Source organism: Struthio camelus, chromosome 3 (genome assembly GCF_040807025.1).
Source record: "Struthio camelus isolate bStrCam1 chromosome 3, bStrCam1.hap1, whole genome shotgun sequence".
Classification (NCBI taxonomy): domain Eukaryota; kingdom Metazoa; phylum Chordata; class Aves; order Struthioniformes; family Struthionidae; genus Struthio; species Struthio camelus.
Window position 1 is genome coordinate 50051022 of NC_090944.1, and position 27547 is coordinate 50078568.

The 27547-nt window shown below is 40.9% G+C and overlaps 2 protein-coding genes across 7 annotated transcripts in view; both read right to left on the bottom strand.

Moving 5' to 3' along the window:
• The window catches only part of GABRR2 (gamma-aminobutyric acid type A receptor subunit rho2), a 41787-nt gene extending 17452 nt beyond the window's left edge, over nucleotides 1–24335 (bottom strand). For 3 of the 5 annotated variants that reach the window (XM_068937755.1, XM_009668360.2, XM_009668359.2), the window contains exons 1-3: nucleotides 23237–24335; nucleotides 16134–16240; nucleotides 2063–2130 (exon numbers count right to left, since the gene is read on the bottom strand). In XM_068937755.1, the coding sequence (XP_068793856.1) occupies nucleotides 2063–2130; nucleotides 16134–16240; nucleotides 23237–23424 (363 nt within the window). In that variant the 5' untranslated portion in view covers nucleotides 23425–24335. Of the gene's footprint in view, nucleotides 1–2062; nucleotides 2131–2238; nucleotides 2724–10487; nucleotides 10564–16133; nucleotides 16241–23236 lie in introns of those variants that run through there. The other 2 variants (XM_068937757.1, XM_068937756.1) reach the window with 2 other exon arrangements.
• Nucleotides 24336–24476: 141 nt separating this feature from the next.
• Nucleotides 24477–27547, bottom strand: part of UBE2J1 (ubiquitin conjugating enzyme E2 J1) — a 32389-nt gene continuing 29318 nt past the window's right edge. For both annotated transcript variants that reach the window (XM_068937760.1, XM_068937759.1), the window contains exon 8: nucleotides 24477–26553. In XM_068937760.1, coding sequence (XP_068793861.1) covers nucleotides 26284–26553 — 270 coding nt within the window. In that variant the 3' untranslated portion in view covers nucleotides 24477–26283. The remainder of the gene's footprint in view (nucleotides 26554–27547) is intronic.

Genomic DNA, 27547 nt, shown 5'->3' on the forward strand with positions numbered 1-27547 from the left:
AAGCGCCTGGCATTGAAGTGCATACACTACATCCCAGCACAGCTGGGAGCATGCTAAGACCCCGATGGCACTCCCAACCGGTGCGCGCAGCTGCAGACCATCTGTGCCAGACAGGTTCCATTTTTAACAGTACGTTGCTTTAAATGTCCCCGGGCTGCTTTCAGTCACACACTCCGTCTTGCAGCATAACGGGTCCCGAGTTGGTCTGGTTACTTCTTTGGGGCAGGCAGGTGCCCTTAGTAAAGAGGTAAAGGCTGGCAGACTGCAGGTGTGTGATTTATAGGAGCACTAACCCCATGCAGCGATTCGAAGCAGCCCCGCGGTCCCTCCACCAGTGAGGGGGAGCACTCCCACCGGCCGGGCAGCCGGCTCCCTCCTCCGCAAAGCCTTACTCACCACGCTAGCACAGACCATCAGGAAAACAAACTAACATAACGCAGACTGACCAGTTCTTCCCTCACAGAATACAAGTCAGCAACTGCTTTGGAAATTACTTGTCCTGCACTGGGAAAATAGGATTGTGGAGATATTTATAACTCAAGGAAAGAGAGCTGACCTCAAAACTTTCTGACAGGCAAGATTTCTGCTGAAATCAGACGCTTCTGAGAGAAAGCCTGGCAAGTTACTTAATTTGCACTAATTAGGTCTCTTTGCTGCTATGACATTATCTTGAAATATTAGTCCCAAATCTCCTTACAACAGCCTTTTCCTGTGTTTAGAGCTCCCTCCCGCCCACTTCATTACATGCATCCCCCAAAAACCTCCCTTTCAATATCTGGGCTGACAAGCCCTGTCCTTGTAATGAAGATGCAATTTTACTCCAGGAAACCCAATCAGCATTTGAGTTATTGCTAGAGAAAGACTATACACTGCTCTATAGCTGGCAGATCCCCTCTAACCTTTTGTTGTTGTTGTTTTTTAATTACCATGGCATCAGTGCTTTTTCTTCTAATTGTTACCTGTTTTTTTTTAAAGAAGAAACAGTGGCAGGAGAAAAGTGAGTTTCCCCATTAAAAGTCTTATCATAGAAATTACTTAGCAGTTCTAGAAACAATATGCATTACAAACTGCAGATTCTCTTAAGCTAAAGGTCTGCCTTTAAGTCTTCATGTTTTGCCTAGACACCTCCAGGGATGGTGCTCAAGAAGAACTAGGAAGAAAGGACAAAAGGAGAATGGAAACAAAAAGATTCCTCTTCTCTGTGGTCCCCTTTCCATTTCTCTTTCCAGTCTTTTTATTCCATTTACTATAGTCAAAAGAAACAGGAAAATGCTTGCAAATGCGCCTTTTACTGACAATACCTTGACACCTGTTGAGAGTTAACCCCTGCATCTTTGTTTTCCCCTTTTTTGAAAAAGTAAAAAATAAAGAAAATCACAATCCAAGTTAGTTCAAATTTCTTGAACTACATCAATGATGGAAAAATGGTTCCCAAATGGAAATGGTTTCCTAATGGAAACCAAATTCGCCTTTGGTAGGGGTAGTTCAAAGTCACCTTGACTGTTCCCCGTTGTATGCCTCAGCACTGAATTAGAGAGATTACCTCCAGTGATGAAGGGGTAGAGAGGAGCTAGTTCTCATTTATGATGCCAGCTTGTTTTGCTAAAGTGTCTCCTTTAAGCATGCATTTAAACAAATGGACTCAATGGTTCCCGAAAGAAGAAAACACTTGTAATAAGCAGGACTTCTGTGAACTTCAACACACATCTTCAAACCTCCATAAGCAAACCAAAGAGGATTCCCTGAGAGATGTAATGAAAGGCATGCAACTCTTTATGGTTTTGGTTGTAATATATCCTACATAACACTGATTATTCTCCCATTTTATGTTCAAGGTTTTTTTTTCCCCTTTGAAGCTGGAAGTTTCTATATCTGAGGATGGAGGGATAACTCTCTGATCATCATTGTGGCTAATTCAGTCTTTAGTTCTGAATATCAGCCTCTCTTAATTTGCTGAATGCGGCCCTTACTTTCAAGACCAATCATTTGAAAACTATGGGTTTCAAATGGGAGAGATTTTTCATGACTAGGAATAATCAAAGCTTAAAAAAGGCTTACATACCATATCAACCTCAGAAATACTGTCCAAGCTTTCAACCTGCACATCCACGCCAACAGGAATTGCAGGGCCTGCAGGAGAATGAGATTTAGACATGTAAACAACCATTCTTTTATACCATCTGCATTTAATTAGCACTATAAGGTAGCATGCAAAACACTTTTGAGCTTAAGTCATACTTTTCTGTCTATGATTCTTCAGGAACGGGGCAGAGGAAAGAGTCAGTGAGTAACTCTGCAACGCACCTTTTGAAACACTAACTTCTCTTCCACTTTGCATGTGCTGTAGCATTGGCAGTCTGCCCAGCAAATCCAAAGCTTTGATGAAATAGTTGCGTATGTTTTTAAAAGCTGAGCAATCCTACCATAAATTTTAGGTCTTTATGGACAAATTTAGCCCAAGGAACAGGGGACTAAATGGAAGAAACTGCGAGCAATGAGCTCTCACTTGTGGGTTTCTCATTTCTTTTCTTATCAGTAAGACATGCTACATTAATCTCTCAAGAGCTCATCATCATTTTCATTTATATGACTCATTAGATGTTAATAGTTTTTCACAGTAGTTTTAAAATTAATAACCAGATAACTCACAAAAAGTAAATGAGCAGAAAACACTCCATAACGAATGCAAACTCCTATATTAACAGAAACCTTTTATCAAAATTTCACTCTAAACAGTTGCTCTTAAGTGACCAAGACCTCCTCAAGTTATTCCAGTTGTAGTAGTTGTAGTAGTTCCATCTTCACACAGCTTTTTCCTTTTTCCAGTGAGGACAATCATTTCTTCTCTCCCTCCTTTTCCATCCTCTCCTCTGAATCTGAATATGAACTCAAAGAGATTGAATTCTGGTTCAAAATTTCACAGCTTTTGCAATCAAACTGGTTTAGAGGCTCTGTGCCCGGAAGATGCTGTTGTTATCTGATCAATTTTCTTGTTATTTAGACAACTGGGGAGCTTGACAAAGGTGTGTGTCATAAACAGAGCTGATTGTTGCAGTAGACCTTGACTCTTGATGTACTCTGTGACCTCCAGGTATCCCACCTCTCTGACTGGTGCATTGAGACACCTACAGGGCACGCACACAAAGCACGAACCACTAAAGTTACTCAGCAGGAAATGCTGGAGAACAGTCTGAGTTAATTCACCGTTGCTTTGAACCCTCAGCCTCTGGCAGGAGGTCTCACAGGGCTTGCACCAACACGTGCACTCAGAGTGCACCTCCAAGCCTGGGCACTGCCAGCGAGGGGGCTGTGGCTAAGGTATGGATCCAAGCAGCAACTCTGCAGATGTGCAGGGTTCTTGGCCAGCACAGATAAGCTATCTGAGGACTTCCAAGGAGGTCTGCATGGATTTTTAGGACCTATGTTTTGAACTTGATTAGCAGTTAGATGGCATTTAAGAGATGCTACAATATGTTTCTAGACCTAAACCCATATTTGTGCAGCGCTCAGCACAGCGGGGCCTGCTGCCATGCCTGTATTTAGTTACAGCATCATCTTCCTCAAGACTATTCCAAGCTCTTTATATACCGTACACCTAGCAAGACAGCTGAAAAACTGCTGTTCTGAGAACACAATGTACTTTTGCAAGCTGTTATCCATCCTGCTATTGTATCTGCTGCAGCATGCACAGGCTCCCACGCATCTTCGGGGTTTTTGAACAAAACCTTACATTTGCCTCAGCTGGAGCAGAAGGAAGAGCCAACCTGGCAACACGAGGGAAAGGGAAATTTCAACACCCATGAGACAAGCTGATCACTGTGACTGGTCCTGATGCAGATTTTGCTAGGGCTTTGATAAGCCAGCTTCACTGAATTACAGCAGAGCACACTGATGGGGGCACCATCCCCCTTCTGCGTGCACAGCTCTAGCCTGTTGCATCCACGCCGTCCTTTGGTGGCTGTGCTAGGTTACAGGCATCTTGAAGCAAGCAGCGTGAAGCAGGACCGGGCTCCTCTGCACCATCAATTCTAATTAAAGTGACCAGTGTCCCTGGCAATGAAGCTGAAATATTGCTAACCAAGCACTTTTAGATGACTCCTAAAAGCTTACAAGTGCATACATGTCACATTCAGATGCACAGCTGCAATGGCTGTGCACATCACGCTTAAAGAAATACCAACAAATATTTTTTTGCTCTTATTCAAATCTTGCTGGAATTTGTCCCAGTGCAAGGAGGTTTGCCTGGAACTTTTATTTTCCACAATGCAAGAGAGTAATAATTCAAACTGCTCCAAAAAATTCTGTGTGCCTGATGGGGAAAAAAGCAATTCCAATTACTCAGAATTGGCATGTTTCTCAGGAGTCCAGGGATTTCAGTAAGATTTTTCACTCCAGACAGACAAGCCTGCGTTGCTCCCTTCCCTCACTCCAGCTGCTCTGCAGGCTCCAAGCTCCCCCACGCTACGTCTGGCAGTACTTCCAGCCTCCCCTTGTGCTTTCACACCTTACCAGGATGTCTGCTGAAGAGCCATAAACTGAAAAGCTCTTAAACTTTCTGGCTCCTTCACAGCTTCCCTGGGAAGGTCCGCACAGACCTGAGAGCTGAAAGTCCCTGGAAGGCCATCTCCCAACTGCCAAGATGCTTTTGAATGCTGCCAGGTGACTCCTGCTGTTGCTGCTAAGGAGTCCCAAAAGAACAGAATTTAACTGTTTCCAGACCATGCTCCAAAACAGAGCTGTTTTCAGACTTTTTCCCCAAAATATTCTGTATAGCCCACTTAGTGTTCCCATATGGTTTAACAGCTAGGTCAGTGACTTTGTTTCTAGCTGCTGCATTGTTTTGAAGATAATTAGCAACTTTCTAAATTCTTTCTGGATGTCAATTTTTTCCTTTAAGCAATGAATTTAGATGCTATGGGAACACTATACTACAAGGAGCCAGTGGAGGGCTGAGGAAATTCACTCCCTCTTAGTATTCAGTCCTCTTTATTAAGCATACCTGAAACTGGGAATACCCATGAAGCCCATCTGCTCTGGCTGACAAAACACAAACCTGTTGTCGCAGCTGCTTCCAACAGTAGAACTGAGAAACGTTTAAGATTTTTCTTCATTTAAACAAGGCTTGAAGACATAAGCATGCTTGTTTAATAAGTGAGAACAGTTCTCAGTTGCCTCCCCAGATTACATTGGCAACAGCTTTTAGCAAGGGTAGTTACATAGATGAGTAGATTTATCTTGTGCTGGGGCCTTCCATAAGACTGTTCAGCTCACTAACCTGGCAGAAAATTAACCCACCCAAAAACAAAAAAAGTGGATCATTTTCTTCTGAATCAGTGACTTGAACCAGTTCAGGGAAAAAACCGCCAGGTGCACGAGTCAGCCACTGGGACCAGAGCAGACAGGCATGGAGGAAGAAGGAAGGTTAGTGAGACCTCTTCCTTTGGAGGGACTAGCTTAGCTACTCATGATCCAGTCCCTTCCTACCACACGAGAAACTGCGCTCATCTCCTACTGATCCAGCTGCAGGATGTGACTATTAGCCAGTGCATTCCTTCTCACACCATCATAACTCCTCAGAGAGGCAAATCCCTGGCAAAATCAAATATATTTTCTCCTTATCTTTCTTCTGACTTCCCCCTTGATCTTGGAGGAGATGCTGCTTACATCCCCTGCAGATGCATCATTCCTAACATGCAATCTGGTATCCATCTACCAGGCAATTGCCCAAACATGGCCTTTGTATCACCCCAAAAGTATATCATCTTCTGATTTGGCCAGATGTAACAGACGCTTGATTAATTGCAAATATTGTGTCAACAACTTTGCAGTATTCTGCTCGCATTCATCCTCTTCTTTGGAGTAGCTGTGGAATATGATAAGGTCTAACAAGTAAATTAACTTACAAGGGGCTGTTTTTAGGGAGCCAGTTTTTAACTTCCAGTTCTCTCAGCTGACCTATTAAGTGATGCTACATCTCCCTACAAATCTTGCCTATCTTACATACAGCATTTTAATGTAATTCTTTGAATCTGAAATTGCACTATGAGTTCATGCATTGGTCATAGTCACACTTCTTTCTACTCTCTGTGATTTTCTAGATCACTGAGTAAACCAAAGTCGTTATTAACATTAAGACAAAGAATATCTATGCGACATTCTTCCTGCTCAGTTAAATGCATGGGTGTTTTTTTTTTCCTTTAAACAAGGTAGACTTCAAGTAGCAAAAAGCATTGTATTTGTAGTGATAATAGTGATTTTGACGTGCAGCATAACCATGGGGAAACAGTGCAACTCTGCTGATAGATAATGCCTTGTTAGCAGACATTTAGCCTTTCTTTGCTCAGATATGCAGCAAAGTCATACATGGTGGTCAAGAAGAACCCTGCGCAACGATTCAAATGTTGATCTGTTCTCTTCATGCTTTTAAATAACCAATAGCTATTCAGTATAGCCATGTTTTTGATACGTAACTTGGGCCTCTGGGACAGGGTCAATGTTCTGAGCAAGCCATTCGTCTGCTTCCTTCATCCCCTTGTGTCGATCCCCTTCCCCCACTCTCAGAAAAGCACAGCATCTTGCAGTTCAGACGTGATCTGACGCAGGCCCAATAATGTTATTACATCAGATGACCCAGCAGAAGGAGGATTATGGGATATTAAAACCATTGATGTCTGAGTCTCATAAGGGCTTAATCCATACACTAGCAAGATGGCTTTCAATTAAATCTCTCAAGGATCAGCTCATTGTACATTCCTATGATTGACTGTTTAACGACTCCATTCGGCTTCCTTTTCTCTCCAACCTGCCATGCCGTTAGCTTCTTGGAGCTTGGCGGGAGTGTGGTGGCATCTCTTCCTGGGGTCAGACAACCCCACACACCCCAGGCTGACCCAGAGAGCCTGCACGGGCCAGCACAGCCCACATCAGGGCAGGCACAAGGCTGCCATCAGTGCTGCCTCTGACTCGTGCTCTGAAAAGCATTTGTTATACGCGACTGCTGACAACACAGTGGTGCCCAAAGGCTGCAATCCCAAATGGCAAATGCATGGTGCTAGGCATGGTGCTATCAGACAATACCCAATCCCCACCAGGAAGGATTTCCATCGTAACCACCTTGTGTTAGAAGAAGAAAGCAGCAGCAGCAGCTGCAGTGCTTCACTAATATTGGATCTCCCTTGCATCAAGGAGTTGCACAGCAACCCTGGCAAACGCTGAGCAGCTGCCCCCACAAGTTCCACAGTGCAGAAGACTCTCTGCATACAAACACTTAATTCAGGCCATCACTTCGCAAATCATCATCATTCCAAAGTCTGTTTACTGCTTCAGCTTCCACACTTGACTGAACACCAATTACAGATTGGAAAAAAAAAAATGCCAAGGGAGAGGAGGGAGGATGAAACAAATTTATATTTTTTCCATCTCTTATTCATTCCTTTCCCTATCTGCCCTTGAAAATAAGATACTAGGTTCATGTTCTGAAGAAACATTTCTTTTCTTTTTTTATGCTCCTGCACCAAAGGCTCAGTTTGGCTCCCAGATAAGTGGCAGTTATCTAAAGACAAGGACAAAGCCTAAGGTTCAGTCTGGAGCTGCTGTGAAGCTTCATTAAACCCAAAATGAAAGGAGTCCAGTGTAAGGTGTGATGGCCTGGAAAGCCCTTAGGAGAGGAGATCTGAGGTTAGCTTTGGTGTATTGTACACAAGTGAAACTGCTTTTGCTTCCTTTTCTTCTCTACACTTAATTATGAAGTTGAGGGATGATAAAGCAACGAGTGGAAAAGAGGGAGGGAAAATCATTTGAACTCTAGGCTCAAATGCTACTTTCTTGATTCAGATATTACTAAGATGAGTCTGTAAAACTTCCGTGTCAGTGGAAATGTTTACTCTGCTTTTTTTCGGGCAGATTCCTACTACAATCAACAGGAGCAATCACTGCTTTTTTTTCTTCCTGCTCTTCGTTCAGCATGCAAGACAGTTAACGAAAAAACATACAAATGATAACAAGGGCCTCTTGAGACAGTGAGACCCTCTGGTGAAGGGTTGGATGAGAAGAAGTTGGGCTGGGCAATGCAGAGATGGTGAGGGGCCAAGGGAGCTGTCGGAAATGATACTGCCTAGGAGCTGGTGACATGATTCAAATGATAACTGAGCCTATGCTCTAGGTAATAATTGTAATTAGTGATGATAATAATAATGCAAATAAGGGTTAGTAATATTATTTCCTGTTGATATTACCTCAGCTTTGAGGAAACTTTGCTGTGACTCAGAAGAACCACTCTGCACAGTGCCATGGGACCTTAATTCACAGGGACGGAGACACTTTTACAAGCTGCAAAACTGAGGCACAGAAGTGAGATGCTTCTGTGAGATCACAGGAAGTAGATACAGAGCTGGGAAAGGCCCTGAATTAAGGTACTCTCTGTAAACCATTTTGAGGCAATAGAGGACATAGGAGGAAAAGAAGAAAACAACCTCCAAAGCTATTTCTTGTCAAAGGAGACCATTCACCCAGGTGATTACGCTAGCCCTGCCTGGGCCCTGCTGCTCAGGTTTCTTGGTCCTTCTGCTCTCGACAGCCACATGACATTGTCTGCCTCTCCCCATCGGGTGCCACGTTCCAGCTATAGACATTACGAAATCTCTCTCTTTCGGATCAAGCAGCCACTACCAGCTCACCACAGCATCTCCTGAAAACACGACACTTGCTTTCTTTCCTGTTTCTTTACTGTTATTTATCCCCATCCCAGGCTTTAAAAATACTGGGGTCAAATAGACAAGTAGGACAATTTGTACTAAGAGCACAAGAATATTTGTCAAAATACCAAAGTAGCAAGTAGCAACTAGGACATCTTGTGGTTTCATTAACCTTTACATTGTTGATCTAAATTATTACATAGCATTACATCCTCAGTTCTCCCAGTTAGAGACCTGTCTGGCAGCTGAAGTCACATGAATTCCCCAGGCTCCAATTTCAATCACTATTTTGTCATAGCTTTTATGCCAACATTTCAAATTCTGCATATGAAACTCTTAAAGTGAAGCAAACACAGTCGGTGATGACCGAATCTGAGGGTGAGGTTTCTGCGTATTCATTTGGCCCATCAGTCTTCAAAATTTCTATCGAGATGCAGTTCTGCAGAGGCAGTGGATGTGAGCAACACTGTATTTGTGTATGGTGTCTGAGGCAAAACAGAAACCCTGTGGAAAAATGCTCTCTTTAAACCACAGAAACAAACCCTGGGTTTCCTTAAAGGTCATCTTGGCTACAGAGCATACTGTTGAATTAAACAGCTGTTGATCAGTCACAGAAAGATGTCAAGAGATTTTTGGTCTCAATAATCCTTGGAATCAGTAGGGAACTGCTAGATGTTTAATCCCATCTCTCTGTACGCTAAACTGTTCAACCACTGGGGTTCCAGACGCCTCGCCAAATTCCCTACCAAATGCCACTAAGGATGAGCAAGCAAACAAAATCTTTTTATCAAAATGGAGCAGAGGGATGAGAAAGGTGCGAATGGCAAGGGAAAAGAACAGCTGAGATAGCAGGTAAACAAAGGTAAGCAAGTTAGATTATAAGGTTAAAAGCAAAAATAACCCTCATCAACCAGCATTTATTTGCCATACAAAATATTCTATAAATATTCATATTCTCTTCAGAGGGAGAAAACACCACAGATTTTTGAGCTCTCCTACACAGAAGGATCAGCTTGCAGAGTTACAGGCGAGCACAGACCTGAATACTGCGACACTGCAGAGATCTCAAAGCTCAGGCTCCTCTTCAGCAAGTTCATTGCTGAAAGGGAATGAAAAAGGAGCCCTAGTGAAAGCCATGGATTTGAGAGAAGAGGAAGCAGCACTGCTTTATTCAGAGACTGCAGCCCAGCAAAGCTCTTCAGCTCATACTTTAGGACCTCTGAACAGCGCCAATCAATCATGAATTTATTCAAATTGAGCAAGGAATCAAATACTTATAGATCACGGTCTAGAGATAAATTATATAACCATGAACTGAAATATTTCTTCCAGAGAGAGAAAACATATTAGTATCAATTATCTCTGTCACTGTCCACAGAAACATCTTGCAGAACACAAATCCTAATTTGGCAGGACTGATACAGTCAGAAAGCAAGCCCTGGACTCTTAAGAAACTTCATAAATTCACAAACCTCTACTTACAATACAGAAATGAACCCATCAATAAACTTTGCATCTCGTTGCCTGGCACATCCAGTTTTGGGCTAACCTCCCACAGGAGCCCATGAAGTTTCCCTAAATCCAGTTCAGGAATGACTTCAGAACATGCCCAAGTTCAAAGCCTGTCGCATCCCAGCATGTCTCATTACCTAAAACCACATGCTCTGAGCAGCAGCACGGAAGGCGCAAAGGTCCAGTCAGTTCCCTGCATATCAGAAACATGCACTTGACATAAACACTTTTTTTTTTTGAAACATTGCAGCAGTCTTTAGAAGATAGGGAGAAGTATCCTACCATGAAAATGCCTGGCATCAGTTTTCATCCCCAGTTCTGAGACTAAGACTTTGTGACATCTCTTTAATTTCTTTCTTTGGCAGCGATTTCAAAGGCTCACTGTTTTCCTTTGAGGCAGTCTCTATGTCCCTTCATCATTCCTTGAAAGAGTGAGGGAGACAGAGACCCTGAAAATAAAAATATCTACATGTGAAACAAACAGGTTCGAGACTTCTTTGCTGCTTGCGCACACCTGTAGTCTTGTTAGTGTTCATAAGAGATCCAGTGGCTGCAAGACTGCAATCTTCAGTGTATAAATAATGACATATATACGTATGTTATAATTAGATAACTATAATGTATATAATATGTATATGTTTATATGTGTATATAAAAACAACCTTTTTGGCAGCAATAACCTTCTCATGGCGTTAGTGGCACGCTGTCAAGGACCCTGCAGATTCTAGGGTTGTCTGCAGGCTTGAGGGGCAGCTGAACCATCAGCCGTCAGGACCGTGTAGCCGTGGGCGGCTTCCAGACAAACACAGCCCAGTAGCTGCCACACCACTGCAGTGAGCTTCATCCCTCTGCATCTCTCACTGACGGATCGTCATTGAGGGAGAAGTGAGTTTTATTCCCGCCACTGATACAAAGCTATTGATGCTTTCATTCACCACCACCACCCCCCATTCATCCATTCAGAGGAAAATACTACCTGGAAAGGCCAGCAAGGACTAGCTAATGTTAGTCTGTGAAGAAATATAATAGAAGTACAGCATTAGGCTGTTCCTGTGCAAAGAAGATATAGCTATTTTAAGTATCAACTAAAGCTGCTTATTCACAGGCTCCCTGTAAAATACGAGATGTCATAGATGAAATGCTTAGAACGGGTGTTTAAGGAAGACAGCACAACAAACATTTACATAATATTTAAATATTAATATTTGTAAATAATACCTGAACATCTGCTGGCTAGAACAAGGTCACTGACATGGAGATAACTCCTCAAGGGTCAAAACAAATGCCATTTATTTTAGGTTATGGAGGCTACTTTGAACTTCAGCAAACCAAAAATCTGTGTCATTAGCACTGGACCGAATAGCCTGTCTCTAATGGGCTGACAGCAGACAGGACAGCCATGCCTATTGGGCTGTTAATAACACAATTTATATAGCATTTGCTTGCTCGCTTGCTCTTTCCAGAGATATCTTTTCTTGAAAAACCTTTCACCTTCCTCTGATGTTCTTCCATTTCACCTTGCATGACCTGAGTCTCTTCTTTCTAGTAGTCACAACTGTGTTGTGCTGGTAGCTTTCTGACTGTCCTCTGCAGACAAGCAAAAGTCCCCATGGCCACCATAAATCACCTACTGACCCTGTCCTCATTTTAGCGTTTTCCATTACAAGTTCAGTGATGAAGCTGTAAGGTGGTGGTTCACCAAAAATTTTGAATGTTAACAGCTGTTCATTATTCCACCAAGCTTGGGAACCATCACATTTACAGAACTGGACTTCATTATAGTCTAATGTCACTCACAGTTTCCTTATGATATCTTTTTTTTTTTTTTTCCAGAGATGAGTTGCTCTTTTTCACTTGCAACATAACATTATGGGCCTGATGCAATACCATGAGGCTGGATTCTCAATTAGACCATGGTCCCTTAGCAGCACTCAGAGAGCAGAAAGGACCTTACGGCTGTGACCAAATACAATTACACCTGTCCCGTAGGCTCTTCTACTATTGTTCAGCAGTACAAAAACCTTTATGTCACATGCAAGTCAGACTACATCCGTTTCACTGGCATTTACCACAGTGAAAAACTGGAATAAATCACAGTGCCTAGCAAATCACAGTGACTGCGTGATGAATAATATTATAGAAGAAATATATGGATCACCTCGTAAGAAGCTTTAGTTTTCTTTCTTTTATATTCTTCCATCAAGCTCATCATCTGTCACTAAAAACATACTGCATATATAGCTGTGCAAGAATCTCTAAAATTCAAGCCATCTCCTTGCATGTAAGTTATGCTTTCCAAGGCTGGAAATTCTTGCCATGTTTTGTTCTTTATTGTATGCAGCTTTAGCACAACTTTGCGGATACTCCATCTCTGCTCTGGTCAGCTCTGCGAGATGAGGTTGTTCTGAACAAAAATTACAGAAATCCAATGTTTCCTTCACCAAAAGCCACCTTCTCATCAAAGCTATCAGGACATTTCTGAATTATATAAATTTTATAAATACTACTCCAAGCTTTTAGGCTCTAGCACTATTCTAATGCTTATAGCGTGGAAGATAGTATAGGAAAACAAGAACAGAAGGAGATTAAAATGCAGTTATATTAGAGCTGGAAGAGTAACTGTGCAACAAGTGTCTGCTTGGTGTGAACTGTGCACAAAGATCTTCTTCATGGACTCTGGGATACCAATAAAAATAGTAAATATTTGATCTATTTACAGAAGCATCGCACAGTGATAACAGTGGACGCCAAAACCTAAACTATCAGCACAACACATAACAAACGCCCTCAGCTTTCCCAGAAGCACAGGAATCCTGTCCCTGACACACATGCACCCAGGGAAAGACTCACTCTTGAGTCCCAGCTATTTCCTAGTAAGTTGAGGGAAGGAGCTCAAAGGAGAGATCCTCTCCCAGAGCAGTGCTCACAGCCCACCCGCCTCTACCCAAGGAGTCAGCAGGTCTTCTGACTGCAGTTGCGGTGGTTGTCCCAGGGAGAAAGCAGCGCTTCAATTCTGTCATCATCAGACATTTAGAGGTCGTGAGCCAAGCTCCAAAAACTAAGGTCGGCTTAAAAATCTAAAAACCCAACACACCACGCCAATCTTTTATGATTTGAGTTTCTAAGATTTATGAGGCACACATTTTGAGGATTTTCTCCACAACCAAAAAGACTAGAAACATTCCCTATCTGTATCTTTCTTACGGATTTTCTTTTTTTTTTCCTCCCCACAATGGAGGAGATCCTGCATAAACAAATAGCTCCGGGATCTGACATTAAAATAACTTTTAAAAGAAGATAAAGTGTCACAAGAGTCAAGGCAAAAACCATGAGAAGCACTGGCTTGGAAAGGTCAAATCACATTGCTCGTATCAGATCAAAATCCGTACTTTCAGCTCTGGCCAAAAAGCATACAACAGCCAGTTCTCATATGCCATTTGCTGCCATGAAATATCCTAGTTAAGCAGGTGGCTGCTGCAGTTTCTAACCTCAGAGTGAACCTGCAGAACCTGCTTAGATGAAGGATATGCTTCCCCAGCAGGCTGTGAATTGCGTCTCCTTGCCTCAGCAAGAGAAATCATCTTTCACTGCTTTTCGCTCCTGTCAGCACTGCAGAGGTAAACCAACTCCAGGAGAGCCTAAAATCCTGGTGTGACTCATCCAGTGTTGCCAGACCACTAGATGAGCTGCAGGCTCATTCATACATCTACATGACATCCCAAATGACTGACACTGATTTCTGCCTCCCAGAGGCAAAGTCTGATCCCCTTCCGCTTTCCAATCAGCAGAGTTTGCCATTGACTTCACTGGCAGCTGGCTCAGGAAAGGAGTTTTCCTTAGGCAACAGCTAGGAAAACCATTTACTGCTAAAACCAACTCCATTAAGCTGATATGACCAAGACAAATAGTAGTCCCATATTTGCACTCCCTCTCTGAGCTGGTTACTTTTTCTGCTTGTCCTATTCCCTTTAGCTTGCATTTAAAAACGATGCAGATGAACTATGGTTTGGGTGGCCACCCTCAGTGAGACAAGTTAGTGGTCACTGCTGGAAAAAGGCAACCGTTTGGGATTCTCCTCTTTCCTACTAGCGTATTTTGCAGGCTGTGCATGGTCCTGTCCACCTAGGGCCCACAACTGCACACAATGCATACTATGTCCATGTTATGGGCATGCAGGTATACCTGCAGGTTCTGAATACATCCCACTATGGGACTTTCAAATCTGGGCCTGTGTCTGAACTTTGCTTCTCCCTCTCTTTTGCTCCAGGAGTGCCACTGGAACAAGCACATTCACCTCCCCCACGAGAGTGGCGCACCAGAAATGATCTTCAGCACCGGAAGCACTGTCTTCTGAGGGGAAAGGAACAACTCTGGCATAGACACAAGACTTGTAATAAACAGTGAAAATGGTCATCAGAGGAAAATGTATTTGCAGCCAGATTACTATACAATAGTGCTTCCTATCTGAATGCAGGACAAGAATAAAGCAAAGAGAAAGTTACTGCTCCAGAAGCAGCCACAGGAGCACTCCACTTTCCCCTCTTTTAAAGCCTTGGAAAGGGAAGAAGAAAAAGACAGGGGATCTACAGAGATGGGGAACAGGGGAAACTCTGAGCTTGCAGCAGGACAGGACATTCACACAGAATTACGCAGAATCATGCAGAATCACGCAGAATGGTTTAGGTTGGAAGGGACCTCTGGAGATCATCTAGTCCAACCTCCCTGCTCAAGCAGGGCCCTCTAGAGCATATTGCCCAGGGTCACATCCAGACGGGTTTTGAACATCTCCAGCGAAGGAGACTCCACTACCTCTCTGGGCAACCTGGTCCAATGCTCTGTCACCCTCACAGTAAAGAAGTTTTTCCTCAGGTTCAGATGGAACTTCCTGTGGTTCAGTTTCTGCCCGTTGCCTCTTGTCCTGTCGGACAATTCCTAGTATTTAAGGACATATTTAGGGATCTTAGCAAAGAAATTACTCAACATAGCATGGTATCTACTTCTTATTCTTGTTCGGAAGGATGAATCATATTTAATTAGCGATCTATCTTCATGTGTGCTGAACCATCTATTTCTTATCCTCCTTCAGAAGACAATATATGATCTAGTAAGATAAGCCAATGATAAAGCACTGCTATGTTGAGCAAACCATGTAGGATGCCATGTGATTGCCAAAACTGGTGACAGAGCAGCGTGCCAATTAAGCAAAGCCAGACTGATTGGAGCAGATATCAAGCCAACACCTCACAGACCCAAGCTTTGCAGACAATACCCGCCCTACAAGATTTTATGTGATCAAAGACGTGAGACCTGCTTAAGAAGAACAGAAGATGGGAGAAAAGAAGCCTAAAAGGTCCGGTAAGGAAATCAAAACCAGTGGTGAGAAATGGGTCATCAAGCCAAAAAGAAGGCTGGCTGGACAATCCTGACGATGACCATCTCCTCCTGGAGCCAAGTGGATTTAGCCAGGTCAGTCAGAGAAGCCAATCCCATGACTCATCGGTCTTTTTGTTTTTGAAAGGTCATGTTCCTTCCCTAATCCACCCTGCAAAGTGATCCACCTAATAAGTTCTTTACTATGCAATTTGATCAAGTCAACTGAGAAGCTCCTTGCAACTTCACAACTGCAAGTGAACATTAAAACCTGCAGCCTGTCCTCCTTCTCAACCGAGTGAAATATTTACCATGAGGCTCACACCCAAGCTTTGGAGAATACTAGCAAAAAGGAAGCGACTTTAGCAACAGAAGGAATTGTACCTGTACGGAGTGCAGGTGATGAGGTGAGGATGAGGCCTGCTCTGAATGACCTCAAAGTATCTGCTGAAAACAGGCAAGTCCTTTCCGTTCCACTGGTGTAGGGAGGACTTATCTGGCCAGATGCACTTTTTAAAACAGATGAGCATAAAATTAACAGAACCATATTATTCTCACCTCCAAAAGCCGGCCTCATGGTGAAATCATGGTCATCAACTCTGAGGAGCTGCTCAGTCTTTCCTTTCCGAGTTTTGGTCAGGTCATGATTCTTCTTATAGATGTGACTGCAAAAGATAGCAATAGGATTGATCTGTTGCCTTCATACCCCAAGCAGCACGCTGAAGCTGATTTATGTCTTTGTTATTTCAGAGTCCCTGCTAAGATTTACAACATGAATGGTAGTTTTGAGAGAGCAGTCCCCATGCTGGGAACTGGGAGAGCAGCTAGCACTGCAGAACAGACCAGCGTGACAAGCCCTGAAGCCGATTCTCCACAGTGTTAATTTAGATGATGCTTTCCCTGCTGGCACTCTTGCAAGTTCAGCCTGGCTCCAAGGCAGACGCTCCACACTCTCTGCTTCAGACATTACAGTTCCCCGGAGAGGTGCTAGGACAAATAACCTCCTTATGGAAGGTATGGCTCCTTATGGAGGAGTCTGGATGCAGAGCACATAGGAAGCACTTTTTTCTGCAAATGCAATGGCCCAGAATAGGCAATAATAAAACATGCAGATTCTGAACCATAAACCCTGTTGTAACTTTGCCTGGTACCATGGTGATATCATGAAAAAGTTCACTCTTTCCAATGACAGTCATGCAATGTCATATGTTATTCTGAGAATATCTGCCCCGTACTCATCAATACCAGCCAAATATCATCTGTTTGTGTGGGCAGAGGGATAGCAACTTGTCTTTTAATTTTAAATAATGACAAAACTACCCATTGTCCTCCACAGCATTGGGAAAACACGGTTTTATCTAAAGAAGTCAGCAAGACCTGCAACCCTTCCCTTCACTGAACTTTAGGAAACAAAAGAAACTTTTTATTTGAAGATCATAGATTATATCAGCATATAGAGCAAGGATGACAACAAGCCCCTGAGAAAACTGCAAGAAAGTCACTAAAATGGCAGACAAACAGATACCGCGTACACTTTCAGAAGAAAAGCTGGATCAGTATCCCCGCTGTTCCCCAGTGGTGCAGGAAGGAGGATGAGAACCATTAAGATTCCTCAACCCCTTTGCTTTGGACTTAAGATCTGATAAAGTTCTAAATATTTCTGACAAATGGCTAATTGCAGAAACTTAATAAAAATAACAATAGTAAATAAAGAAGACAAGATGCAGAAGGGTTAAGATCTATTTGCTTGTGTGGGAGGAAGGTTACCGGCTAGTAAAGAAAAAGATCTCTGAAGAAAAATAAGTGGACTGCTCTAATAGGTACAAAAATGAGAGTAAATTAGGTGGAAACATCTCTGCTGAAAACTCACAGTGTACAAAACAATCACCACACTTAGAAGTGTGTGTGCCAGCCCAACCTTGCGTGCAGCACTACTCACAGGAACAGCCTCACTGAAATCAAAAGAATCAAGCCCACGTGGACAAGCTGGGCAGCATGAAGGCTAATTGAACTGCATGCCTGTAAGTAAGAGCAAAATTTGGTCATTGTTTCCACCTGGCCAGCTGCACGCCCTGTTGCACAAATATAAAACACTGCAACTGTCCAACAACAGGAGTAAGAGACCTCTATAGTCAGGGACCATTTCCTGCAGAAATGCAAACTGATTTCAGTGCTGGGCCCCAAAGTTACTCAGCTAAACCGACTGTATGAAAACGTTACTAAAATTCATTTCTCCAGTCCTCTCATGCAATTCTCTCTTGCTTTGCATGTCGAGTGCTTCTTTAAGTCCTCTCTCCTCTCTGAAGGGCTCCTCCAGTGAGCTTGTGCATAAGTTTCCCATAGCCCCCTCAGAAGCACCCCAACCTAATAAGGCTACTGTACAAACACTCTCCATCCTATATAGGGAACCACATCTTTCCTCTTCTCTCCTCCCTGAAAGTGCAGAACACAGGGAAGGCCATGGAGGTGCTTAAGGGTCATTAAAATGCAAAGCAGAAAGAGTATGAGCAAAGGGAGCATAAACTGCAGATCAGGAAAATATTTCCTCTCAGAAGATTCAATTCAGAAGAGCAACAAGAAAATTAAGGGGCACTGATAACAGTTGATAATACTGATAACCTATTCACTTTAAAAAGGAGACGAAAAAGAAGCAACAGAATAAAAATCAGGTCAAAAACCATAACAAAAGTAAAATAGAATGGAGGAGATGGTTCAGGAACATCTTACTTGACATCCCAGAAACAATCCACCCCTAGAGTCAAGGGCTCTAAAAACGTCAGAAAAGGATTTGGCATTTCTGTGATTTATATTAAACGGGTGTTCTGAAGGAATATAAATCCTTGTGCTCCAGGGCACATGTCACATAGGAAGGTCTGGATTTCTCTCACCCAACTTTGGGCTCCTATTTGAATCAGGACCTAGGAGTCGTTCTCTCTCCCAGCTAGCTGTAAAGGAGAACCAGCTAGAGCAAGTGCACTTCCAACTCAGGTTCATTAAAAGTTGCCTAAAAGTAGGGGGATAAACCCAAGCATAGCACTTAACAGGAATGGTTTGGAAAAAAGTTCAGCTCATAAGGGCTAGCTGCAGAGGGAGTTGGTTGTATTTCCTCTTTGCAAGTTAGGGCTGGAGACACCGTTTCACTTGACAGTCTGTAGTATGGCCTCTGACTCTGAAAAACTGGAGACGGAGAAAAATGATCTTATTGAGTCTACTTGACTTTAATTAGTGGAAGACCTGAGTACCAGTGAAACACTTTTCAGTGAAATCTCTCTACTCAAAGAATTAAAAAAAAAAAAAAAAGCAACAATCCAAGAAAACATTGGATTTTAGGCTATATGAGGAGTAGTATGGAAAACCCCAACAATATAACAATGCCATCCTGTAAATCAGTGGTACAACCTCACTGAAATAGCAGTTCATTTAAAAACACCTAACAGCAGACAGCACACAGGAGAGACGCTAAGTACAATTATGTGCCTTGCAAAAGCAAAAACAGGATCGCACACCTTGTCGCTGTGAAATCAGTGCAAGCTGCATCTGTGTTAAAAGCAGCAAAAATAAGCCAGTGTATTTAACTGCAAAGGTACAGCACTGTGACGATGCTTAGCTTTCCAGTATAAAAAGGCTGCTTGGGCAGTGAACACTGCAAAGAGCCAAATGACGCCAACATATCTGGCTATGGGAGATAACTGGTCTAGCGAAGGGAGCCAGAAGCCACTGTTATTTTGAATACAGAGCCAGGAGGAACTGTTATTTACGATACGACGGTGAATATATGCAGGCTGGCGAGGAAGAAGGGTCTATGCTCTAACATCTCACAGTCTAAACAGACAACTATGCAGCTAGAGCACAGTCAGAAGGAGTAAAAATTGAACCTCCTGACTTTGCCAATGCCCTTAAGCAAGAGACTTCACCTCGCAGTTTCCTGGCTGGACAAGAAGCAGCCGAGACAGCACACACAACAAGTAAGATTCAGTCCGCTTTGATTCCACCACAAGTCTCAAGGGCCAAGTCCTCCTGGACTATCCATCTGGACAAAATTTCTGTTTCAAAAGCACAGTGTTTTTCCTGGTTGAAGCATGAGGCTTCACACAACTGTGAGGAGATTAAAAGGCAGAGGCAGACTCAAATGCAGACAGGCAAAAACCACTGGAATCGCAGTATTCCAGCCAAGGAGACAAGCAAATAGGGCTGGATGCCTCCCGAGCCCTCCCTTCTAGCACAACTTACACAAAGCAATAAACATTACCAGAAGCGTCATTTTTTTACAGTTTTACTTTTTCTAGACAGAAGTTTTGTCCAGATGGATAGTCCAGGAGGACTGCCAGCATTTGTTTATGGTTCCTGATCTGTAGTCACCACAGAGCTACTGAAGAGTACCCCAAACTCTTTCAATTCCACAAGGTTGGTTATGCCAAGAGCGCTTACTTGGCACTTACAGAAAGGCTGATGCTTCAAGGAAGCTAGAAACACACACACACTGTACAGTTAATACTACACATGACAAATCTGCCGTGCTCCGGCAACGGTACCTTAGAGTGCGTACAGTGCTGTCTCTGGAAAATCCAGGTTAGCAACATGGGAGCGCTGACCATGGCCCATATCCTACATGCGCCCTTGCACCTTTACATACTTCGCAGTCCCCTTCAGCACCAACGCCTGCACGTCCTGTCAGGAAATTTATTCACAGTTGTGCATGTAAGACCAGGGCCCCATGTCCCCTGCCCAACAGTCACATCAGTGACTCTGACAGCAGTTCTTCTTTTGCAGTTCATTTATCACTCGGTTTCTCAAAAACAGAATGAAATGCAAAATATTTAATCAACAATTCTTCTCTGTTAGGTATGAGCCCTTGTTTTACCTTCACGGAGGAACAAACGGATGGTTTTGTGCAGCATTCATCAGGCTTGTACGTCAACGAGAACGCACTCAACTTCACACAAATAGGTGTCATTAAATCCCTTCACGCAGTTTTGTAATGCAATGACAGACTGTACCATTGGAAAATGTAAAAAATACCATCAAAGGAGCTGTTACTCTGTGACCACATATCAATTTTCTACACAGTGCCTGGGCCCTTCAGTGTATAAAGTGAAGCTTCTCTAGGCAGTGATGATGGCAAATGTTATGTAGAGACAGTTGCTCCTATAAATCATGCCTCATTTTCTGGAAAAAGAGGTGGATTGTGAATGAGGTGGTGACTGCAGGAGTAAGGAAAAATAAAAACACAAAACAACTACTCATTAAGCAATCATTATCCATTTAGCTTGCTGAACAAGGCACCATTCTCACAGGAAAAAACAATATATTACAGAGTTCCAGATTAACCTAGAACAAAGGGAGTTAATTATGGATGCACAGGCAACCCTTCAACTGGCATTTCTTAATTTGTGTTCCTAACCTCACAGCTCTAATCTTGCTTTAGCATATTCTTTATCTGTTAAGGCACAGGCCCAACAACTCTGTGCACACTTAACAGACTCTTGACACCTTAGAAACCTCAGAGCCTGAAGGACCTCCATAAAAGCTCCTAGAGACCCTTGCATAAGAACCTCTATAAAACGTTCAAGTAGCGAACTACAGAACACAAGAAGCTCTGCACTTACACAACCCAAGCTAGCTTCTTCAAAATAATATAAAGATCTTTAGGCTAGGTTGATGTATCGCCTTAAAAGAAACAAAATATCAAATTCACTTCTCAAATGTAGAATTCCACAGATAGGAATACATTTTCTTGGCAAATACATTTACTGCAACATAAATTTACTATATTTTTACGCTAAGTCAACAAGAGAAATACTAAGCAGAAAGTGCGACACAATTATTAAAAGACATTTGTTTTTATTTTTCTGTATATGATTAGAAAGCCAACACAGGAACTTGTTTTCATTTGCTTTTACTAGAACAGTTCACTATTCATTGTTGGTTTAGCGATAATCAGTTTTTCGATAAAAAGACAAAACTGGAAATTTAAAATATTAATGTCACTGCTCAATATGCTTTATTTATAATATTATGGAATTCTCTATAATTTACATGTCATTTACATTTGATATTTCCAAATACTTTTATATACTTTTAAATACATGTATTTGCTGTATAGGAAGAAACAAATGTAAACAGACAACAGCCCATGCTCTTGATTTATTTTTGATATTTAGATAAATATGTGTAGATAAATATGAAATAATTTCCTTATATTTCAGACATGTGATACTTTAGGCTTTACCTGGCTGGAGAACTGTTTATTAAACTCATTATATGTCATTCCTTATAGTAAATTAACTTATACAAGCAATTATAGCAATGTTTTAACTTCCACTCTTTCACAGCTTCCCCCCAAAAATGGCATTATAGAAGTTGTCCAATATCTTGCAATATTTAAATAAAGTAAAAAATACTCTAATACCACTAATGCAGAGAATAGCACTACTTTTGGAAAAAGACATGTTCAGAAGAAAGATTTATACTGTTCTGTCCCTTCAAAGTAGAATATTTCTACTACACATAAATTGTTTGCAAGAAAGTGCTACTCCTGAATCTTTTATATGTAACAGAACATAGACTTGGGAAATTTTTTAGAATTCAAGATTTCATTCAATAATGCAGAGTCTGCTGAAGTCAGTAGCAAAACTTCACTTGGCTTTACTATTTCAGGATCAGGCCCTAGCTGTTTCAGCTTCATGTCACAATATTTCTTTATAAAACAGGCAAGCAACAACACTCCCCACGGATTAAAAAAGCATTCAGAGTGTTACGCCAAACAAAACAGAGTAAATAAAAAAGATGAAGGTTTACCGCCAGAGTGAAGCCATTTAATAAGATGGATTAACCCAATTTTATTTTTCAGCCCTTCAAAAAACAACCTTATGAGATATAATTGTCACTGGATGACATAACCATACAGGAAAGGATAACATACTGTGACTGTCTGACAGGCTTTGAAGATTATCTTTTCTAATGCAAACCTTGCAAATCTTAGTAACAGTAAATCTAATAAACGTTACTAAATCTAATAAACTTTACTAAGACATTTAACTCTTTGCTTGAGTTTATTAAATATAAAATTAAAATAAAATTAAAAATTCCAGATAATTTTTCAATTTTTCAAAACATAATTTCAATTTTTCAAAATATGATTTCAAAAACCCCGGGTAACTGCCTAGGTTAACTTTCTGTGTTATTAATACCACGCATGCTAGCCAACCTCTCCACTCGCAAATTGTTAGAAAGTAACATGGGTTTCCAAGTGAATATAGGTAGCCTAGACATTTCAACTACCAGAGTAAATAGAATAATTGCTTGAAATACTTACTTGGTTTGATACTGGCACAATATGCAGATATCAACATACCTATTCAGTGTGTGTAACTTAAAGAGTTCTCTCTGTAGTTATACTATTCATGTGTATGTCTAAGAATATTTTTTATCGTGATCCATGCTGAAGTGGTCAAGTTATCTGCTAAAAACTGCCCTATTAACTGTATCCATTTACAGTTAAAGCTCAATACAGTACCAGAGGCTGCCTAAAATTATTTAGAAATCATCATCTACAACGCTGTTCTCACCTACAACTAAAATGAATTTTCTATACACAAACACGCTGACAGTGCAGATTTTGAGGTCTGCATAATGAAGAACTTGTTTTTAACAACCCTTACCTTGCCTTCTGCACTTCCAACTGGCTTGTCCACCTCCTTCTTCTGTGCTTTCTGCTTTCCACAAGAAGAACCAAACAAAAGATTAATAAAAAGAGTTTTGCAAAATAAGGCATCTCGCAGGAAACAGCAGTTAGACACTCTGCACTCCAGACACCGCCTGTAGTAGAAGTCCCCCCTGGTTTAAACATTGAATCAACTCTAATTCCAGAGTTGTGTGTTTGTCAGTGATCATCGGTACAAATGCTGCTTTTCTGATTTAATATTTCAGACAGGCTTTCAAGGGCTTCTCACTCAAAGCTTTCCCCTGATCATCGCTTAATGATTGGCCATTACCCATGAAGTTTGCCTCGCCAAACGTTTCCACTGGGTCCTAAAGGATATTTACTAAAGCCATTATATAAAAACTGCAATTCTGCATGCCAGCTTTTTGCTCAATCCTCTAATCTCAGGACAGTGCTATCCTTCTGCCAGACTGCATAAAACCATGCTGTCCCTTTTCATTAGGCTTTCCAGATTTTCTGTTCATTATCATGGCATCTTTTTCAAGTAGAAGACTGCCTGTGCTGTCACATTTCAGATATGTATATTTTACAGTGACATGTATTTTTGGTGGTCTTATGGCAGCGGACATTTTATTTTCCAGTTTAGTCAGTCCGGCTCTTTATGTTGTGGAAGACAAAACATGAGCTAATTCCTCTGAAAATGATTTTTTTTATTCACTGTTAATTTTTAAAGGGAAATTAAAACACAGTAATCCCCAAAACACCCAGACATGCAATAGACTCTCCACATTAATCAACAGTCACCATTAATATTCACTTTTTCAAAGAGATCTTTGCAAAATCAGGCATTTTAACTTTTATAAGACTTTGAAGTAAGAATGAAAAGCTAAAAAAAAACAGCTTTTGTTTTTAAATCACAATGAAGAGCTTGTTTTCAGGGACCGTTCACCTTATTTTTAACAGGACATTCAAAGGGCAATCTAGACTGCCTCTCTGCATAGGACTTAATTGCGTTAGTAATAAGAAGTGTGCTGGACAGATATGCAAACAAAACTCTGACGTGCACAGCAATGAGCGCCTAGGAACACACAAGCACATTCAGAGCAAAACTTTGAGAGGAGCAAGCAGGTCGAAGCCCAGCAAAACTGCCTTTGGGATCAGACCTCTTTCAGAACTCTCTGCTGTGGGCCCAGGTTTGCAATGCTTGACTAGAATGGGTATTCAAACAGCATACCAACTAGGAAAAATAGCACTTTTATTTTAGAGACTATGGGACCTGGAGAATTTTTAAATATTTCCAACAAAATAAACATACAAATTAGGAAAACATACATCACTGAATAGAGGACACCAAACTGTTCTGCAGCGGAATGTGTAAGTAATTGGTGAATTACCTGAACAGGCTATATACTTTTGCCTAAATTGTTTAAGAAAATATTCAGTGTTTTGATGTTTGTTCCATTATACCTGCAAATGGGAAGACTATCAACAATCCACAAGTGCTTAAAAAAAAAAAAAATTTTTTTTTAAAGTTTCCAAACACACTTAGGGTCCCCTTTAGACACATGATGGGCTTCATTTATTTCTAAAAGTTGTTATAGCTACTTTAATGTTTCCAAACATTCTAATATATACTGTATTCAATAAAATTTAGGAAAGTTGTAATTAGCTTAATAAATATTTGCTGAGAAACAGGATGAGAATCTAGCTTAAGTCCCTACTATCATATGTGACAATAACAAAATGAAAATTAGCTAAATTCCATTGTCTTTTAAATAAACATGTTAAAGTACATTGAAATCAGAACAATAATACAAGAGGAAAATTATGCCATGGGTTCCTTGCTTCTACTTCACTGCAGCACTTGAAAAAAATTCACATACAAACCCTCTTGAAGACCTTAAAACTTCGGGTCTATTGCGTGCATATGACTTCACAGCATTCAAGAACACGTCACCAGTTATTCAGTTTTATAAGCCAATAATACAGAAAGCCTCTGTGTCCAATATTGATTTTAGATTAAAAAAAAAAAAAAAGATTCAAACCAAACAAAAACACATGTGATACTTGAAACATAACTGAAGACTGTCTTGAAACTGTTTATTACTGCCAAGGCTTCAATAAATATTTCTCTCAAGTATGTTCATATATATGAGAGTTTAAGTATGATAAGATTTAAATTTGCTTTCGTAAATAAACCCAAATATGAAATACTCCGTTTAATGCATTATGTATATTTCTCATATAATTACGAGACAATAGATCTGGCTAAATAATTATATTACATATTTATAACTATTGCAAGAATAGACATGTTTTATATAATCTTCAAATTTAAAAAAAGCAAGATATACAATCGACAGTATTAGAAGAAGATATTCAAATCTTGCAAAAGATTATATAATCTTACTTCCAAAAAATTTAAAAACAAAATAACGCAACTAGTTTTCTGGCCCCTTCTTTGCTCCACTACCCCTTTCCCCCTTTCAGACACAGAAAGCAGATTCTCGATCAACTGGTATGTGTTTCCCCCCCACCAAGAAATGTGTCATGGTAAATAAAAGTGGTTACAAAACATTATTCCCCGTAAATTATGAGCTCACTGAACATAAACACACAATAGTGTTTCATTTTAAAATCCCTTCTCCAATGTTAAATCTTGCACTAACTCAGATGGGGTCATTATTTGCCTTCATGTTCCATAAAAAGTGAGCCTTCATGTTCCATAAAAAGTGAGTCAACCACTTTAAATTGTCTTTTTCTAGTTAATAAATTACTCACACATTGAGACCTTTCCCACATGCCTAAACTTTACCATTGCACTGCATTGTTTCTCCAGCTATCCAGTGGGCACTCAATTAACACTTGTAAGAAAAGCAAAGTTGGACATTTAAGTGTAACAAGTAATGTATCTGTAGGTACATTAACATTCATAAGGACTTAAGTGTAAATATAAAAAGTAATCTTTGTAAACAGTTCTCATATCATACCCAAAACATTGTTCAACGAAGCATTCAAGTCACAGCTCTTAAGACAGAAACAACCTTATAACTCAAATATATACTCATTAGCCAAATATATTCTTCTAAATATAAGAGCTGCCAATGCAAAAGTCAGAAGGACGATCAAAACAGTTGATCCAGTGTGGTTCATGTTGACCCTTGGTTGCTGGACCCGATTAAAGTCAGTTGAAGACGGAGCCCTTCTCTGACTCTGCTGCTGGGCACGGCGCTGCCGAGGACTCATAGAGGTATTACTGGACACAGGAGGAGTATGCTCTTGACTAGATGTTGCACTGCTGTTTGGACTTTCAGCCTAAAAAAGAAGCATGAATACTTGTGAGGAAAGACAGCGTATAGAACTAACAATGTGTATCCCACATAAATCGTGAGAACTAAAATGTACTCTTTAGGTAGTTTTAATTACTTGAAAAGCTGAAGACAAACATGTCACCAGTAGTTATGAGATCCTATTATAGGCATCATTTTTGTCCTTGTACTATCTTAAAAAGAAGTCTACTTAAACCTGCAAATTAGCAGTTCTATGGAGAAGAAAAACATTCCTGAAAAAAAATGAAGAAAGTTTGTCAAACAATGTTTGAAATTTAGATTACTTGAAATATCCTGACTTGAAACTGTCTTTGTTTAGGATTTGCTTAACTCCTTGCAGTTCAATAAAAGCTTTAATAATCCTTCAGACAGTTAAGTCTCTGAGGATTTGTAATGTCACCTATATCAAGGGGGAAATAACTGGAGGAGAGCAAGAAAGGGAAGAGAAGAGTCCAGAGAGTTATAATTCAGCAGTGTTCCAGTGCTTCCTGTGGTTAGCTGGGTCCAAAATTCTGTTTTCATTGCCATCTCCAACACTGAAACAAATAAAACTAAACACTTCCAAATGGTTCCAGAATGAATTACTGAGCACTGTACCTATATATGCACACATCTATTGCCCTCTACTGGTCAAAAGTTGGTCTACCATTATGTGCAGTAAAAAAATAGACACGTATGTGGGCAACTGATGTTCAGCTCTGGAGAGTAAAGAAAATCATCTTCCAGTTTCTGATGTTGTAGCTATGGGTTCTAATAGCCCATTAGCCTAATCCAGCTTGCAATGTTAAAAGGGTCAAACTTGCAATGTTTTAGTATTAAAAATAATGACATAGCACAGTTGTTGGAGTTAAAACAAACATTTCAAAAAGGTTCAATTTTGAAGTGTTCAGAGAAAAAAGGCAGCTCGGGTAAAAAGAAAAGTTGCTTCTTCACAGTTGTATTCTCCCATCTCAGCCCAACGCGCAGAAACAGTCCCACAT